Raw genomic sequence first — 18,172 nt, 5'->3', positions numbered from 1 at the left:
CTAACGGCAGCTCGCGATCGGCGTGTTGGAGACCTCTGAATTAAAGTAGCAAGTCACCTCAAGTCAGAAGGCTCAAGTCCAAGTCAAGTCCCGAGTCATTGGTGTTCAAGTCCAAGTCGAGTCGCAAGTCTTTTGTGATGTTTTCAAGTCGAGTCTCAAGTCATAAAATGTGTGACTCGAGTCTGACTCGAGTCCAAGTCATGTGACTCGAGTCCACACCTCTGCGGATGAGCATACACAACTATTAAGATGATGACCTTACGTGTGTAAATATATTGTTTTCTTTGAGGGGGTCTGCCCCCAAAAAACTGTTTTAAGTCCTGAGAAAGTCAAATAAGACGGTGTTTAAAACTACACTGCCCAGCCAAAAAAAAAGTAACCACTTTGATTGAACTAGGCCAGTAGGTAAGGACTCTCCACTGGATAATAACTGCAGTATAAAAGAATGCATGACTGAAGTGATGGAGACCATGTTGAAGGCAAACAAAAAGAGGAAATAACAGGTAAAATCAAGCAAATCCCTCTCTCAGATTCCACAGCAACCAGAAGAACATAAATACTGGCTGGTGATTTGATTCATCAGCTTTGTGATGGAATACAAAATGCACAGTGCATTTCCTTAGCTGTGGGTGAGTCCACTGACACCACTGACAATGCTCAGTTGCTGGTGTTTGTGAGTTTTTATGATGAGGCAAAGGGGGAGTTTTTTGAAGATGTGTTGGGCCTGACGAACCTCAGTGGACACACAAGGGGGAATACATTTATAAAGCAATAATGGGAATGCTGAATGAAAGAGGGTGCAGCTGTCTTTATTCATAACTGTGCAGCTCTGACACTGCGACTCTGAGGGGTCAAGCACAGACACAATAACAATGAAAACTGCTGCATACAGATTATTTTTTTTTGCAACCTCGTGTTAAGAATCTTGTTGCAATTGTTTAAAAGTTTGAATGACCGTAATAAACGGACCTTTGTCTTATTGAAACATTTATTTTGGACCTTTAAGATTTGTATTTGAGTACCCCTGGCATAGACCATCTCCGCTGTAGAACACTGCAGATCTTCCTTTGGTGCGGTCCTCAGGCCCAGCATCACCCAGGGCAGCTTGTCGACCCAGTTACCGTCCGTAAGGCCGGCCTTGAGGGTACTTTAACATGTTACTGTGGGAGGTTGACCTGTGTGCTCCCTCCGGCCTCACAGCTCACTGCTCTGCCAGACGTAAGTGTTTGGGCTTTTCCTCACACCCAAATTCACGTAGTCTGTGGAGAGGAAACGCTTGTGGAGAAGCAACCGATTCTCACCAAACATCAGGAACACAATGTGGGGATCAACACTGCTCTCTGGTTATTATTCAATCTTGGATCCTGTAGTCGTGTTTAGATGCATATATAATTGATCAGAATCTGTGGAAGGAATCTGGAATCGGTGCTTCTCCATACTTTATCCTTCTCTTTATCGACCAGCCTCCTTCCATGCTGTAGTCTGTGTCGCTGGCAGGTTGTAGTGGCTTTGTTTCTCTCAGGAAGCTTCATGAATCTGTGGAAAATTCAATTCAAGTTCAATTCTCCCAAAGTGTCCTTGGGAAAGACACTAAACTGGAAATTGTGAATGAGATCAGATGAAGAGCAGCTTGGTATGTGTAAATGTAGGCATGTAGTGCAAACAGGCGCTATAGATGCAAGTCCATTTACCAAAATTAGGGCAATATATTGATATAATATCGATATCGTGATATTGTAATATCTTTACATCGCATTTAATTCCCTGGTTTTAAAAGCTGCATTAGATTAAAGTAGAATTACATTTTCTTTTTTAATGTTTTGTTATTATTATCTATCAACCATTTAATTGTGTACATATTTGTTTTTGAAAGAACCAAAAGTCAACCCTACTATATGGCGGAATATCAATATTGAGATATTTTGTCCAAAAATATGATTTTCTTCATATTTCCCAGCCCTAACCAAAAGCTGTCGCTGTTTGCTGTTGTTCATGTAACCATAGAAACATCACCTTGTTGCAATGGTTACTAACTGCTCTGTCTGTAGGTTTCTGGATGGACATCGGTCAGCCTAAAGACTTCCTCACAGGGATGTGTATGTACCTTCAGTCGCTACGGCAACAAGCTCCTGAGAGGCTACGCACGGGTCCCGGTTTCCTTGGCAATGTTCTTGTGGTGAGTTCTGCTGATGGCCGCCACATGATGTCAAATAAACACGGTTATAATTAGTGGTGCAGGAATGAGTCCTAGAGATCGGAAATAAGTTTTGCTAAAATGCATGAAATATGGTCTGTGGTTAACTCAAGCTGAAGAGATGACAACCCTTTGTTCTACAACATAGGTATGTTATAAGCATGTTGTATGTTTCACTGTTGGAGGAGTCTTGGTCTTCAGATGTACATTGCATCACTAGGCTGTAGCTGTTGTGCTCATGACTTTTAAGACAGTGAATCTTTGACTCCAGGACCCCACAGCGCAGATCGGGGAGAACTGCACCATCGGGCCGAACGTCACCATCGGTGCGGGGGTGGTGGTGGAGGACGGCGTGAGGATAAAGCGCTGCACGGTGATGAAGGGGGCGCGGGTCCGATCTCACTCCTGGCTGGAGAGCTGCATCGTTGGGTGGAGCTCCTCTGTGGGCCAGTGGGTGAGTACAGGACAGAGACCATAGGGAATTATATTATTACAAGTTATAGAAAGTTTAAAAAAAATGTTTAAGGTAATTTCATCTTTAACTGTGTTCATTGTGCAGACATTAAGAAATCATAAAGAACAACACTTCAGAATCAGACACAGGTTTATTACCAGGTGGGTTGACACGTACGAGGAATTTGACTAGGTGCATACATAAAAGTAAAACAACAATTAAAACATAGATAGAGAACTAGAAAAATAATAAAATATAAATATAACAGTATTTACATTGCAATGTAAAGGAATAAAATATGGAATAAAACAAAAAAGTAATAAGAAAAGAAAACAGATATTGTTGTACTCTTGTGTGCATTAATGTAATGCACACAAGAGTCTATGATGTGGCTGATGTTATGTGTCAGTGGGGGGGGGCGGGCGGGCCTTATTGATGAGTCCGGTAGCGGAGGGGAAGAAACCATCAGGAACCGATGAGTCAAAAAGTATTCTTAGAAAGTACAAAAAAATGGCAATACAAATGTAGCTGTTTTTGAAGTTTAGTTAACAGTAGATTTCAGAAGTCACATTTAAAGAGGCCCTATTTTTGCCTTTGGGGGTTTTCCCTTTCCTGTTTCCTTCACAGGAAAGGGAAAGGGCTTTCTGAACATTAAAGCATGGAGACATCAAACATGTTACAGTAGAAGCAAGAAATATGAACCTGAAAATGAGCAAAATATGTCCTCTTTAATCATTGTTTTCCATTTAGTAATGTAAAAGTCTATTGATTTCTTACTGCAGTCACTGAAGCATGACTTTTATTATATATCTCAAATTGCTTAAAATCAGTGTGTAGTATAAAATGAAGACATATGAACACATTTTTTCCCTAAAATGTAAAAAAGGCAATACATTTTATAGTTATTTTTATGGTTAATAATAAGATATATTTTTGACATGGCCTAGGTCAGGCATCCTCAAACTACGGACTCCGGTCCGGATCCGGACCGAACCACCACTGTCTCCGGACTCTGAGCAAATTATACTTTTCATATGTATGATCTCTCTGTATTATATGTGAGACATCGCCACAACGCATTCGCAACGAGTCAAAATTATCCGCTATGTCCACTGCAAACAGCGCTCTGCATGTCTGACTGTTCCACTGTGTTCCACCTGTGTGTGTCAACGCTTTGGTCCAATCACATTCAGCATCCAGTCAGCGTTTTTTCCCCCCAAACAATCTGCGAATCAGAGGCACAGTAGGGCGGGTCTTCGCGGAATGCGGGTGGGAAAAATGTGTGTGTCTCTTTCAACCTGTCTAAGTCAGAGCGAGAATTTAAAAAAAAAAAAAAAAATTCAGAGCGAGAGTTAACAGCTCATCTAGTTCCATCTGTACTGTAGCTAGTAGCCTAGTTTCACCTACCGGGGTGGCAACTGACACCCTAAAAATAGGCCTTGCCACCCCAGCTGCCAACCCAGTTGGCAGCTTTGTTTTGAAAGAAAAGTTGTGGCTCATCGGACATTTATGAGAGAAAGTCTCTAATGTCCGAGTGCAAGTGAATGCAGCACAAGATGCACGTCATGTAACCCCTCCCCCGGTCCTGGCGCGAGCGTGGACATACGATTTGGCGGCGATTTCATTTTTAACTGGACGGCGCAAAACGAGAAGCATTCGGACCCAAGCAGGGGCGGATCTACCGGGGTGGCAACTGCCACCCTAAACAATAGCCTCGCCACCCCAGCTGCCACCCCAGTTGGCATCTTTGTTTTGAAAGAAAAGTTGTGGCTCATCGGACATTTATGAGAGAAAGTCTCTAATGTCCGAGTGCAAGTGAATGCAGCACAAGATGCACGTCATGTAACCCCTCCCCCGGTCCTGGCGCGAGAGTGGAAATATGATTGGTGGCGAATTCACTTGAACGGGGGGACGGCGCAAAACGAGAAGCCTTTCGGACCCAAGCACTGAAGGAATGAGGTATTTGCGGTCTACAATGACAGAGAAGAGAATGTCAAGTTTGGCTGTACTCAGCATTGAATCAAAACGCACTAAAGCTGTTGATCTTAATAATTTTGTGAGGCGTTTTGCTGAACAAACTAGTAATCGCCGCATTCAGCTGTAATAGACATGCCAACTTGATGCTCTGCTCACGGATGACTCGATGAGAATAACAAACTGTTAAGATGATGACCTTGTATGCGTGTATATATATTTTTCTTTGAGGGGGTCTGCCCCCAAAAAATAGTTTTAAGTCCTGAGAAAGTAAAATAAGACGGTGTGTAAAACTGCCCAGCCAACAGAAAGTAACCACTTTGATTTAACTAGGCCAGTAGGTAAGGACCTTCCACTGGATAATAACTGCAGCGATGTTTTAGCTGAATACACGTTTTTTAACTCTAACTGATGCAGTTAGTCACTTCTTTAATGTTTGTTCTTTCTGATGTAAAGGCAAGGTTGTAACTGTATTTCAATAATGATATAATTACTTGTTTTTCAAATTTGAAGGAGGGTGAGCAAGCATCTTGATGAACATTCATCATTAACTCCTCCAAAAAATATAGTTTATTCAATAATAAATGAATATGTGAATCATAACAGTTCTTCACTATATCTGTAAAGCGTCTTTGAGCACCTGTAAAAACGCTAACAAATTAAATCTATTATTACTATTATTTATTAACAGTGATTGACAGCTGATAGGAATAATATGATTGTTAATAGTATCATATTCATACAGACAAACATCGATGAGACAGTTAATTAATGTACTTATTGCAGCAGTCTGCATAGATTTGGTACCCCTGCTGGTCTAAGAGTGAGACAAACTCATTCAGTTATTGTTCAGTCAAAAATTCATTAAATTACGTCTGCCACCTTATATGTAAGGCTTTACTGATGTGCCACAATAATATCACCTATGTGATTGAGTTAAAATATTAATATTGTGGCTTTCCAAGTAAACATTGATTGTAGGGGTGTAACGGTTCACAAGCATTTCGGTTCGGTACGTACCTCGTTTTTAGGTCACGGTTCGGTTCGGTACGTTTTCGGTACAGCAGAAAAAATTATCACAAAACATTAAAAAAAATTTTTAAATTATTATTAAACTGACTAATGTATTCAAATAAATACAAAATATAGTAAAATAAACATTAAGGTGCAGCATTTCGATGAACTGAAATAATCTGTATTTGAACTGTACTAGTACAGCAAGCTTGACATTAGGACTTGCTTGTCATTGTATGTTCATTGTCACGATCTGTCTGTGTTGTTGTTTTGTCTTGTCTTTTTCTATCTTTGGGTTTCCTGTTTTATTTTGTAAATTGTTCACCCCCGTTTCCTGCCTGTTGCTTTCTGTCTGTTTTCCCTCCCTGATTACCCGATTGTGTTCACCTGGTGCCTCTGTGTTTTCTCCTCCCTCCTCACCTGTGTCTTGTTTGTGTGATTAGTCTTGTGTGTATTTAAGTTCTGGTTTTTCTGTCTGTCTTTGTCGGTTCGTCTTTCGTTGTTGACTGTGTTCACCGGTGAGTGTTCTGTCTGTCCTAGTTCTATATTTCACTATCCTTGAAATAAAGGTATTATCAGTTTATCTGCATTTGGGTCCTGCTTCCTTCGCTCTACCGTGACAGAACGAACCGACCAAGAAATGGACCCAGCAGATGATCCATTTGAGGTGGAACTACAACATTTTTCCTTTTATTTGGCTTGCTGCCATGATTGGTGGAAGGGAGCGTCCAGTGTTCGGCAGAGGGAGGCCGCTCTGGTAGAGGCGCACCGGTTGGCTATGGAGAAACTAGACTTGGTGAAGTTCTTACCTGGCTGGATTTTGGACTTCCTCTGGGTGTGTGATTTCCAGCCTGCTGAATACAACCGTCTCTGTGTGTTCCGTCTGGAGTCAACCAGTGCTTCTGCCCCAGTTCCTGCTCTTGTCCAGGAGTCGTTTTCTGGAACTCGTCTGGCTTTTGGAGGTCCACGGAGCCTTAAGGCGGCTTCTAGGAGAAGGAGTCGCAAGTCCAGGCTAGCAGCCCGAGCCCCAAGAGCCATGATTCCGGTCCCAGTTCTGGCCCCAGCGGCCATGGTTCTGGCCCCAGCGGCCATGGTTCCAGACCCAGCTCTTGCCCCAGCTGCCATAGTCCCATCTCAAGTCCCTTCTCTAGTCCCTTCTCTGGTCCACTCTCTAGTCCCTTCCCAAGTCCCTCCTCAGGTCACTTCTCTAGTCCCTTCTCTAGTCCTTTCTCAAGTCCTTTCTCAAGTCTCTCCTCTAGTCCCATCTCTAGTCCCATCTCCAGTCTCTCCTTTAGTCCCTTCCCTAGTCCCTTCTCAAATCCCAACTCTAGTCCCATCTCAAGTTCCCTCTCGAGTCCCCTCTCGAGTTCCCTCTCCAGTCCCTACTGAAGTGCTGTTGGAGGTTCCGGCTTCAGTACCGGCCCACACAGCAATGATCCAGGCTTCAGAACCGGACCTTACAGCCATGATTCCGGCTCCAGAGCAGGCCCATTCAGCCATATTTCCGGCTCCAGAACCGGACCTTACAGCCATGATTCTGGCTTCAATTCCGACCCCCGCAGCCATGGTTCCAGCCCCAGCAGCCATGGTTCCGGCTTCAGTACCGTCCCCGGAAGCCATGGGCTCGACTCCAGTTTCGGCTACAGGGCTGGCTCCTCAGCCGACGCCATTTCCCCGAGTCTTGTCGGCGTACCGGCCGACTCCAGCACCTCGTCTTCTGCTGGCTCCCCAGCCGACGCCAGCTCCCCGAGTCTTGTCGGCGTACCGGCCGACTCCAGCACCTCGTCTTCTGCTGGCTCCCCAGCCGACGCCAGCTCCCCGAGTCTTGTCGGCGTACTGGCCGACTCCAGCACCTCGTCTCCGGCTGGCTCCCCAGACGACGCCAGCTCCTTGTCCTGTCCCGTTGGAGGTCCCGCCGTCTACTCTCCTGCCGGGGGTCCTGCCAATCCTTTGTCCTGTGCCGTTGGAGGCCCCGCCGACTACTCTCCTGCCGGGGGTCCTGCCAATCCTTTGTCCTGTGCCGTTGGAGGCCCTGCCGACTACTCTCCTGCCGGGGGTCCTGCCAACCCTTTGTCCTGTCCCGTTGGAGGTCCCGCCGTCTACTCTCCTGCCGGGGGTCCTGCCAATCCTTTGTCCTGTGCCGTTGGAGGCCCCGCCGACTACTCTCCTGCCGGGGGTCCTGCCAACCCTTTGTCCTGTCCCGTTGGAGGTCCCGCCGTCTACTCTCCTGCCGGGGGTCCTGCCAATCCTTTGTCCTGTGCCGTTGGAGGCCCCGCCGACTACTCTCCTGCCGGGGGTCCTGCCAATCCTTTGTCCTGTGCCGTTGGAGGCCCCGCCGACTACTCTCCTGCCGGGGGTCCTGCCAATCCTATGTCCTGTGCCGTTGGAGGCCCCGCCGACTACTCTCCTGCCGGGGGTCCTGCCAACCCTTTGTCCTGTCCCGTTGGAGGGCTCGCCGACTACTCTCCTGCCGGGGGTCCTGCCAATCCTTTGTCCTGTGCTGTTGGAGGTCCCGCCGTCTACTCTCCTGCCGGGGGTCCTGCCAATCCTATGTCCTGTGCCGTTGGAGGCCCCGCCGACTACTCTCCTGCCGGGGGTCCTGCCAACCCTTTGTCCTGTGCTGTTGGAGGTCCCCGCCGACTACTCTCCTGCCGGGGGTCCTGCCAACCCTTTGTCCTGTGCTGTTGGAGGCCCCGCCGACTACTCTCCTGCCGGGGGTCCTGCCAACCCTTTGTCCTGTGCTGTTGGAGGTCCCGCCGACTACTCTCCTGCCAACCCGTTGTCCTGTCTCGTTGGAGGTCCCGCCTTCTACTCTCCTGCCGGGGGTCCTGCCAATCCTATGTACTGTGCCGTTGGAGGCCCCGCCGACTGCTCTCCTGCTGGGGATCCTGCAAAATCCCGTGTCCTGGTCCTCTTCCGTGGGGGATCCTGCCGAGGCCTGTCCCACCAGCTCCGACACCGGGTCCTGCCCGGTCTCTGGCACTGTCCCGTCAGCGCCTTCCTGCCCGGCCTCCGGAGCTCTCTGGTCTTCGCCCTCGAGCCCGGGCCCCTGAGAGCCGCGGTCTTCGCCCTCGATCCCGGCCCTCTGTGAGCCGCAGTCTTCACCCTCGAGCCCGGCCCCCTGAGAGCCGCGGTCTTCGCCCTCGAGCCCGGCCCCCTGACTCTTCCGGCCGCGGTCCTCGCCCTCATGCTCGGCCCCCTGACTTTTCCGGCCGCAGTCCTCGCCCTCATGCTCGGCCCCCTGAGTTCGCCCGCGGTGGCCTTCGCCCCTCCATAACCCCCATTTTGGACTCTGCCTTGCCCCCGGGCCGTCCGCCCGAGACCCCTTCCTGGACCTCTGCCTTGCCCCCGGGCCGTCCGCCCGAGACCCCTTCCTGGTCCTCTGCCTTGCCCCCGGGCCGTCCGCCCAAGACCCTTTCCTGGTCCTCTGCCGTGCCCCTGGGCTGTCAACCCAAGCCCGTCCTCCAGACCCCCTCCACCCACCCTGGTGGCTTAGTGATGCGTCCCTCCTCCGGACCCCCTCCACCCACCCTGCTTAAGGTTTTGGACTTTTTTAGTTTTGTTTTGGGACGTCTGGGATCCGTCCCTTGAGGGGGGGGGTACTGTCACGATCTGTCTGTGTTGTTGTTTTGTCTTGTCTTTTTCTATCTTTGGGTTTCCTGTTTTATTTTGTAAATTGTTCACCCCCGTTTCCTGCCTGTTGCTTTCTGTCTGTTTTCCCTCCCTGATTACCCGATTGTGTTCACCTGGTGCCTCTGTGTTTTCTCCTCCCTCCTCACCTGTGTCTTGTTTGTGTGATTAGTCTTGTGTGTATTTAAGTTCTGGTTTTTCTGTCTGTCTTTGTCGGTTCGTCTTTCGTTGTTGACTGTGTTCACCGGTGAGTGTTCTGTCTGTCCTAGTTCTATATTTCACTATCCTTGAAATAAAGGTATTATCAGTTTATCTGCATTTGGGTCCTGCTTCCTTCGCTCTACCGTGACATTCATGTTGTTTAAAGAAAGATGAACTTGTCCACACTGTCTTTGTCCGTCATCCTTGTACGTAACTGCAAAACCAAAATGTTCCCAAACCAGAGACTTCAATGATGCTGGAGGATTTTCAGCTCAACTTTATCTGCGTTCGCCATTTCGACAGTTCCTCAAATTACTGACTACATTTGAACGCATCCCTGTGACCAGCTCTCATAGTATGCTTCTCGTCCAATGAAATGACTTGGTCGCTCTATGATATATACCTGAGATTACTTCCAGAAAGTGGTTCATGTTCTCAATTTTTTATGTTTAACGCTATATTCGTTCTTTACACACGTGTACCGAACCGAAGGGCCCGTACCGAATAATTTCAGTACGGGTACCATTACACCCCTAATTGATTGATATGATTGCGATTTAAATCAGCATATACTTCTGTCAGGGGATACCACCCCACAAAATCTCCTGCCACCCTCTTGCCACCCCATGAATATTTGTCTAGATCCGCCCCTGGACCCAAGCACTGAAGGAATGAGGTATTTGCGGTCTACAATGACAGAGAAGAGACTGTCAGTTTGACTGTACTCAGCATTGAATCAAAACGCACTAAAGCTGTTGATCTTAATACGTTTGTGAGGCGTTTTGCTGAACAAGATGGTAATCGCCGCATTCAGCTGTAATAGACATGTCAACTTGATGCTCTGCTCACGGATGAGCATACAAAACTATTAAGATGATGACCTTACGTGTGTACATATATTGTTTTCTTTGAGGGGGTCTGCCCCCAAAAAACTGTTTTAAGTCCTGAGAAAGTCAAATAAGACGGTATTTAAAACTACACTGCCCAGCCAAAAAAAAGTAACCACTTTGATTGAACTAGGCCAGTAGGTAAGGACTTTCCACTGGATAATAACTGCAGTATAAAAGAATGCATGACTGAAGTGATGGAGACCATGTTGAAGGCAAACAAAAAGAGGAAATAACAGGTCAAATCAAACAAATCCCCCTCTCAGATTGCACAGCAACCAGAAGAACATAAATACTGGCTGGTGATTTGATTCATCAGCTTTGTGATGGAATAAAAAATGCACAGTGCATTTCCTTAGCTGTGGGTGAGTCCACTGACACCACTGACAATGCTCAGTTGCTGGTGTTTGTGAGTTTGTATGATGAGGCAAAGGGGGAGTTTGTTGAAGATGTGTTGGGCCTGACGAACCTCAGTGGACACACAAGGGGGCAAGACATTTATAAAGCAATAATGGGAATGCTGAATGAAAGAGGGTGCAGCTGCCTTTATTCCTAACTGTGCAGCTCTTACACTGCGACTCTGAGGGGTCAAGCACAGAAACAATAACAATGAAAACTGCTGCATACAGATTATTTTTGTTTTTGCAACCTCGTGTTAAGAATCTTGTTGCAATTGTTTAAAAGTTTGAATGACCGTAATAAACGGACCTTTGTCTTATTGAAACATTTATTTTGGACCTTTAAGATTTGTATTTGAGTACCCCTGGCCTAGGTGTACATTTAATTCTGGTAAACTTCGACATTCAACAGACTGCTATATCACAATATGATGTTTGAAAAAGAATGAATTACCAGCCTGCATTGTTAGAGACTCTCACTGACAAATCGGCCATTCTCAACTGCTTTAATGAACATTTTATTTCTTCTGGTTCTTTGTTTGTGTCCCTACATTCGGACCCTGAACAGAACGTTGATTCCTCACCACCTCCATCCCATCCCGTGGCTCAGCCATTCAATTTCACTTTTATCGAGGCGATAGAGGTCCATAAAGCATTGCAGAATCTGGATTCACACAAATCGGCAGGTCCGGACAAACTTCCTCCTCATTTTCTTAAATTAGCTGCAGACTTTATAGCTGAGCCGCTTACTTATCTTTTTAATTTATCTCTTTCCAACGATGAGATTCCTAACATATGGACATCTGCATATGTTCTTCCTTTACTGAAAGGAGGGGATCCCTCATCTGTTAATAATTATAGGCCAATTTCAAAATGATGTGTTGTAGCGAAGGTCCTTGAAAGGCTTCTCAGTGAACAACTTAAATTATTCTTGGACACAAATGATATTTTGTCAGAGCACCAATCCGGTTTTAGAAAACAACACAGCACAACAACTGCTGCTGGTTTTTAAATTATTTATCAGCGAGAACCCAATGTGTCCAATTTTCTGGGTCCTCTTCTTCCTTCCTCCCGATAGCAAAGGGTGTGCCACAAGGTTCCATATTAGGACCGATTCTTTTTTACCATATATGTAAATAATCTATATAATAATTTAGCAAATGCTTCTTACAATTTTGATGCAGATGATACTGTTATTTATTGTTCCTCCGCTTCTATAGAGCAAAGTCTAGATTTCCTCCAGTCTGCCTTTGATGTCATACAAACCCATTTATATCAACTAAAGTTGGTATTAAATGAAGAAAAATCCAAAGTGATGATATTTTCGAATGGCAAAAAGTTACCATCTATTCTACCCAAGATTTGTGCTGCTCAAGGGACTGACATTGAGAGGGTCACTACTTACACATATCTGGGATTTCTTATTGAACAGAACTTGTCTTTCAAGTTACACACGGAAAATGTTGTTTCAAAGCTAAAACTAAAATTAGGTTTCTTTTACAGGAATAAATCCTGTTTCTCTTTTCAGACAAGGAAACATTTGATATCTGCAACGTTTTTACCTGTATTAGATTATGGTGATCTGCTATACATGAATGCCTCCGACCAGTGCCTAAAGAGCTTGGATACATTTGCACATATATGTGTCAAAGAGAAAGTCTATATGGCCTACACTGAGTAAGTGCATTGAACAAATCAATGACTGGATGTGTCAGAACTTTCTCCAATTAAACAAAGATAAAACTGAGGTAATGGTTTTTGGAGCCAAGGCAGAACGTATAAAAGTTAGCGCTGAGCTTCAGTGTGCAATGTTCAAAACAACAGATAAAGCCAGAAATCTAGGTGTAGTCATGGACTCTGACCTGAGTTTCAACAGTCACATTAAAACTGTTACTAAATCAGCCTACTATCACCTAAAGAATATATCTAGGATTAAAAGACTAATGTCACAGCAGGATTTGGAAAAACTTGTCCATGCTTTTATCTTCAGTAGACTGGACTACTGCAATGGTGTCTTCACAGGTCTCACTAAAAAATCTATTAGGAAGCTGCAGCTAATTCAGAACGCTGCTGCTCGAGTCCTCACTAACACTAAGAAAGTGGATCACATCACTCCTGTTCTGAAGTCTTTACACTGGCTTCCTGTGTGTCACAGAATAGATTTCAAAATACTGCTGCTGGTTTATAAAGCACTGAATGGTTTAGGCCCAAAATACATTTCTGACCTCCTGCTAAATTATGAACCATCCAGATCTCTCAGGTCTTCAGGGACTGGTCAGCTTTCTGTCCCCAGAGTCAGAACTAAACATGGTAAAGCAGCGTTCAGTTATTATGCTCCAAATATCTGGAACAAACTCCCAGAAACCTGCAGGTCCGCTGCAACTCTGACTACTTTTAAATCCAGGCTGAAGACTTTTCTTTTTGTCGCTGCTTTTAATTGAACTATTCATATCTTAGACTGCACTGTAACTTTTATCCATGTACTTTTTTCTTTTAATGTTTAATTGACAGCACTGTAACTTGTATCCATGTATTTTTTCTTTTAATGTTTATTTTATTAGCTTTTCTTTTTAATGACTGATTTTAAATGCCATTTTCTTAATCTCTTTCATTTTTTGTAAAGCACTTTGAATTGCCTTGTGTTGAAAAGTGCTATATAAATAAACTTGCCTTGCCTTGCCTTGCCTTGCGCTCCCAAGATTTGATTCAGATGCTGGTTCCTACAGTGAGAACAAAACTGGGTAAAACAGCTTTTAAATATGCTGCCCCCACAGCTTGGAACAATGTACAGAAGGAGCTGAAACTCTCAGATGTAATCACTATTGGGGAATTCAGGTCCATCTTAAAGGACAGAGAACACGACACCATTGGTAGATGCGAGTGCTCGTTTATCCTAAAATCGATTTAAATGTTGTCAGTTTTTAATGATTTTTAATAGTTTGTTTTACTTCGCATATTGACTGGCTAATGTGCCATTTTATTTGTGTTTTACAGCTGTATTTGTCTGCCTGTCATGTCTGTGTTTTATCTGTAACTTCGTACATGCTGCCCCTCTTGGCCAGGTCACTCTTGGAAAAGAGATTTTAATCTCAATGAGTCTTTTACCTGGTTAAATAAAGGATATATATATATGTTTACTTAGTAAGAAGCCGTGTAATAAGCAGGATACTATGCAGCAAGTGGGTCATCATAGGAAAAGTAACTTTGCATGGAATAATGACCGCTTTGTATTTAGATATGAATATATATTTAAGCAACAGCTCACGACAGGCCGTGGTATATATGTATATTATATCACAGCTAAGGGCTGTGGTTCAGCCCAACTGTATACAGTTATTCTCAGACGCGGAGGGATACTGACTTGTTGTGAAAAGTAACTACAATTCTACCCGTGATATACGCTCATTATATCACGGCTAAGAACCAATCAGATTGCTTGATTTGACTTGTCCGTTTTATAAATATATTTATAAAACGGACACGTCAAATAAAAAATGTATTAACAGAAATCATTCTCAATCTCTTCTCATTATGGATATGTAGATATTTGATATTGCTTGTGAAAATATTTCTCTTTATTTTTTAGTAATCTTTCTATTTTTGATCCTTCTCTTACAAATGATTTCCCTATACTGTGTTTAGGTTTGCAGCACTGTGCACACAAACAAGTTCATTGTTTCTGTGAACCTACATGGCAATAAACCTGATTCTGATGTTATCGGAGGTTAAATGACTTCTGGGTAATTCTGTGTCGTCAGGTTCGTATGGAGAACGTGACGGTGCTGGGGGAGGATGTGATCGTGAACGACGAGCTTTACCTGAACGGTGCCAACGTGCTGCCTCACAAATCCATCAACGAGTCGGGTCCCAGAGCCGCGGATCATCATGTAGCGGCAGGAGGAAGGGAAGACCAGCGCCTCTCTTTTTATACGAACTCGACTGACACCCAAACTGTGCCAGAGAGAAGGACGAGGGTGGAGGAAAGAAGAAGAAAGAGGAGGCAAAGGAGAAGAAGGTGTTTTTTCCCCCCCGTTCTGTTTATAATTTGGACTATTTTTAGCCCTGCTTGGCTGCACCGTCCATCAATAAGAAACAATGGCGTACGCACGATCTTGGACGATAATGTCCTGAATGTTGCCGAGGTTAAAGGTCTTGCGTGAGCACTGCTATAGAGAGCGGGAAATTCACACCAAACGCAGAGCGACATTTCAGTGGTCTGTTTATTACAATGGTACGAACCCAAAATAAGATATATTTACTTATGGCTAAACTGCAATAAAAAGATCCAAAGGTTACTGAAGTAATTCGATCATGACGCCGAACAAATCCACTCATAATCTTGTCTCTGCATTATATTTGTAAGCAATCGAACCACAGGAAACATTAGCTCTGCGTTTGATGTGGACGCTCCATTAGAGTTATGGGGCTGATATGTTTCTGTCAGAAGGTGGAGGGACTACTGTGAAGTGTAATCGGGGGGGAGGGGGTTAGTGAGCGATATGAACATTGCTGTTTTAGATTCACTATGCATTAACATGTCCTGGGTGAACAGGCAATGAAGGATCACACTAAATGTGTCTCTGCTGTGGCAGCGACTGGAATCCTAACTGACATTGAGATTTCTAAATGCAGTATAAGTTATAGTTGATCAATTATTATAGTCTTTTTTTAAACTGGGTTATATGAGGTACCGATCCATAGTCAGTGTAACACCTACAGTACATGGCAGTAGCAGTTTGGAGAAACAAACACAACAGAGGAAAAAACAAGAGGCCTTCTTAAATAAAATCTATATCAGTTTTAAGTGAATGCTTAAAAATAATATTTTCAAAGCTTACATTTTCTGTCAGGGAACTGAAGCTGCAACCAGTCTCCAATCTGTACCTTGCAGAACATGGTAGCTGCAGGCCTGCTGCTGCTTCAATAGTTGAGTTTGTTGTTTTAAAATCAACCCTATCACATACCTACAGTACGTTGCATAATAACACAATGCTCTTGCTTTCTGTCAGCTAGGGTTGTAACGGCATAAGATTTTGAAAGTATAATATAGTCAAATATTACAGTATCTTATTCAAATGAGTTTTCTTATTATTTACAGTGAGCCTTTAAAGAATAGGACCCGAATTACAGTATAAACCTGATACAAAAAAACATACCTCTGTTATGATGGATGAATTGTAAAGGCCTTTTTGCTGCATTCTGTTCATATACAGATGCTGTATGACTAACATGAATTAGTTCCTAATTTAACTAAAGCATGTAAGTGTACACTGTAGGAGCAAACACAATAGTGGTGGCTTAAAGCCCACCTCTGCTCCGCGCCGTCCTTTAGATGAGCCTGGTCAGATTTAATAAAAGAAGGAGTTTAAAACACCGGCATAAAAGTTATAACAATAATCTGATTTTAATACAGTAAAAAACACCAATACAAGTTTACAGAGTACTCCGGACTCCCAGTTCTACTGCCGTGCGATACAGGTATCGGGACCAGCCAGTCAGAAACAGGGGGCATTTTGCATGAAGAAACAACAGTATACATGGATATGTTTTGAGGTGTAGAATCACTTCTTATCTTCCACCGGACCCAACTCCTTTAATTTCCCAGGGAAGGTTTCACACAAACTATTCTTTTAAAACAATCAAACATTATACACAGATATATTGGTGCTTGGGATTATTCCCAGAAAGAACCTTGAAAAAGAACATGTGTGTGTGTTAGTGAGGGGAAGTGTATGTGTGTGTGTGTGTGTGTGTGTGTGTGTGTGTGCTGATAAGCGGAGGCGTATGTGTGTGTGTTGCTGATATCTGGGTTAAGGAGTTTATGTGTGTGTGCTGCATGGAGACAGGAGGTGTGTGTCAGGGTCTCTGGGTCATGGAGTGTAAGTAAGAAGGTTTATATATATAGGATTACTTTAAACAGTCCCAAATAATACATGTTCACTTCAATACAGTTCAAGATAATACCTGTTTACTTTAATACAGTTTAGAACAATATCTGGGTGCTTTAACATGCAAGCACTATTTTAGCATGTTCAATTCATAAATGAAAATGACATCAGCTTAATAATGTCCTAATGTGAACACATTGTGTATGTGTGTACCTTTTACTCACACACCTAAACGTAATTTCTTTTCAACACTGTCTATAAACAAATGTACACAATTTGATAAGTTGGTCAACTTTAATACCAAGATACCTTTATACCCTTACAACCCTAGTGTCATCCTTGTTGTAAAAACTAGATTTTAACATTCAACAAGGACAAATCCATGTATCCCTGATATTCAAATAACTGGTTAAAGGTTTCTGAAGATCATCGTCACAACAGGCGGCCATGTTTGTGTCTTAAAGTCTCTCATTTGATCCTGAACACTGTCAGATCTGATCCCTGAACAGATTGCAGTTCTTTCAAGTTGTCTTTCTGTTTTTCTGTAGTGATGAACAGTTTAGGACACTGACCATGTAAAGACTTGAGTCTGAATGAATGAAGTAAACTCTTGTAATGAAATATTTTTTAAAGGAAATAATATAATCTGCTGATCACATCTCGTGTCATCCCTACCTTTCATTTTGTGTTAGTTTGACTAGTTTGAATTAGTATTCATTCTTATGCAAACAGTTGTTGTCCGTTGCTTTTTTATTATTCTTTTTTTATGACAAAAAAATACCATGTCAAAATGCAAGAAAAACAATAGCAGCACTTTTAGAACCAATACTGATAATACAAATATGAAGAATATGTAGGTGGAATGATGTGTAACATAAAGAGGTTATTTTTAAAGAGTGCATATGAACTCTGTCACAATATGAATACATATATTATTTAAAAATAATTATAATGCTAATCAATGTAGTTAACTTTGTTAATTGTGAAGACACCATTAAGCAAAAAGTAAATTTCATACTTAAAAATGTATATATGCAGACTAAAACACACACACACGTACACTACATAGACAAAAGTGTTGGGCCACCTACACGTTATACCTACAGGAGCTTTTATGACATCCCATTCCAAATTCTTAGGCATTAATATGAAGTTGTTCCCCCCTCTGCAGCTACAACAGCTTCCACTCTTCTGGGAAGGCTTTCTACAAGATTTTGGAGTGTGTCTGTGAATGCTTGCCCATTCATCAAGAAGAGCATTTGTGAGGTCAGACACTGATGTTGGACCAGAGGCTGGCTCTCTGTTCTAGTTCATCCCAAAGGTGTTCAATGGAGTTGAGGTCAAGGCTCTGTGCGGGCCAGTCAGGTTCTTCCACACCAAACTCATCCAACCAGGCCTTTATGCACCTTGCTTTGTGGGGCACAGTCAGTTTGGAACAGAAAAGGGCCTTCCCCAAGCTGTCCAAGATGACTTGGATTCTTGGCATTGTGTCTGGTGATGTAAGGCTTGATTCAGCTGCTCGGCCATGAAGC

The 18,172-nt window shown here is 43.6% G+C and overlaps 1 protein-coding gene across 1 annotated transcript; it reads left to right on the top strand.

The window, feature by feature from the left end:
• Positions 1 to 1,371: 1,371 nt before the first annotated feature.
• Positions 1,372 to 17,298, top strand: LOC117542239 (mannose-1-phosphate guanyltransferase beta-like). Its single transcript, XM_034209804.1, is given in 4 exon segments — positions 1,372 to 2,176; positions 2,466 to 2,648; positions 14,511 to 14,615; positions 14,617 to 17,298. Coding segments are annotated over 4 exon segments (435 nt in total). The 5' UTR covers positions 1,372 to 2,056; the 3' UTR covers positions 14,644 to 17,298.
• The last annotated feature ends 874 nt before the right edge of the window (positions 17,299 to 18,172 follow it).

This window comes from Gymnodraco acuticeps, unplaced genomic scaffold (genome assembly GCF_902827175.1).
Source record: "Gymnodraco acuticeps unplaced genomic scaffold, fGymAcu1.1, whole genome shotgun sequence".
NCBI lineage: Eukaryota > Metazoa > Chordata > Actinopteri > Perciformes > Bathydraconidae > Gymnodraco > Gymnodraco acuticeps.
This window is presented reverse-complemented; position numbering and strand designations above follow the sequence as displayed.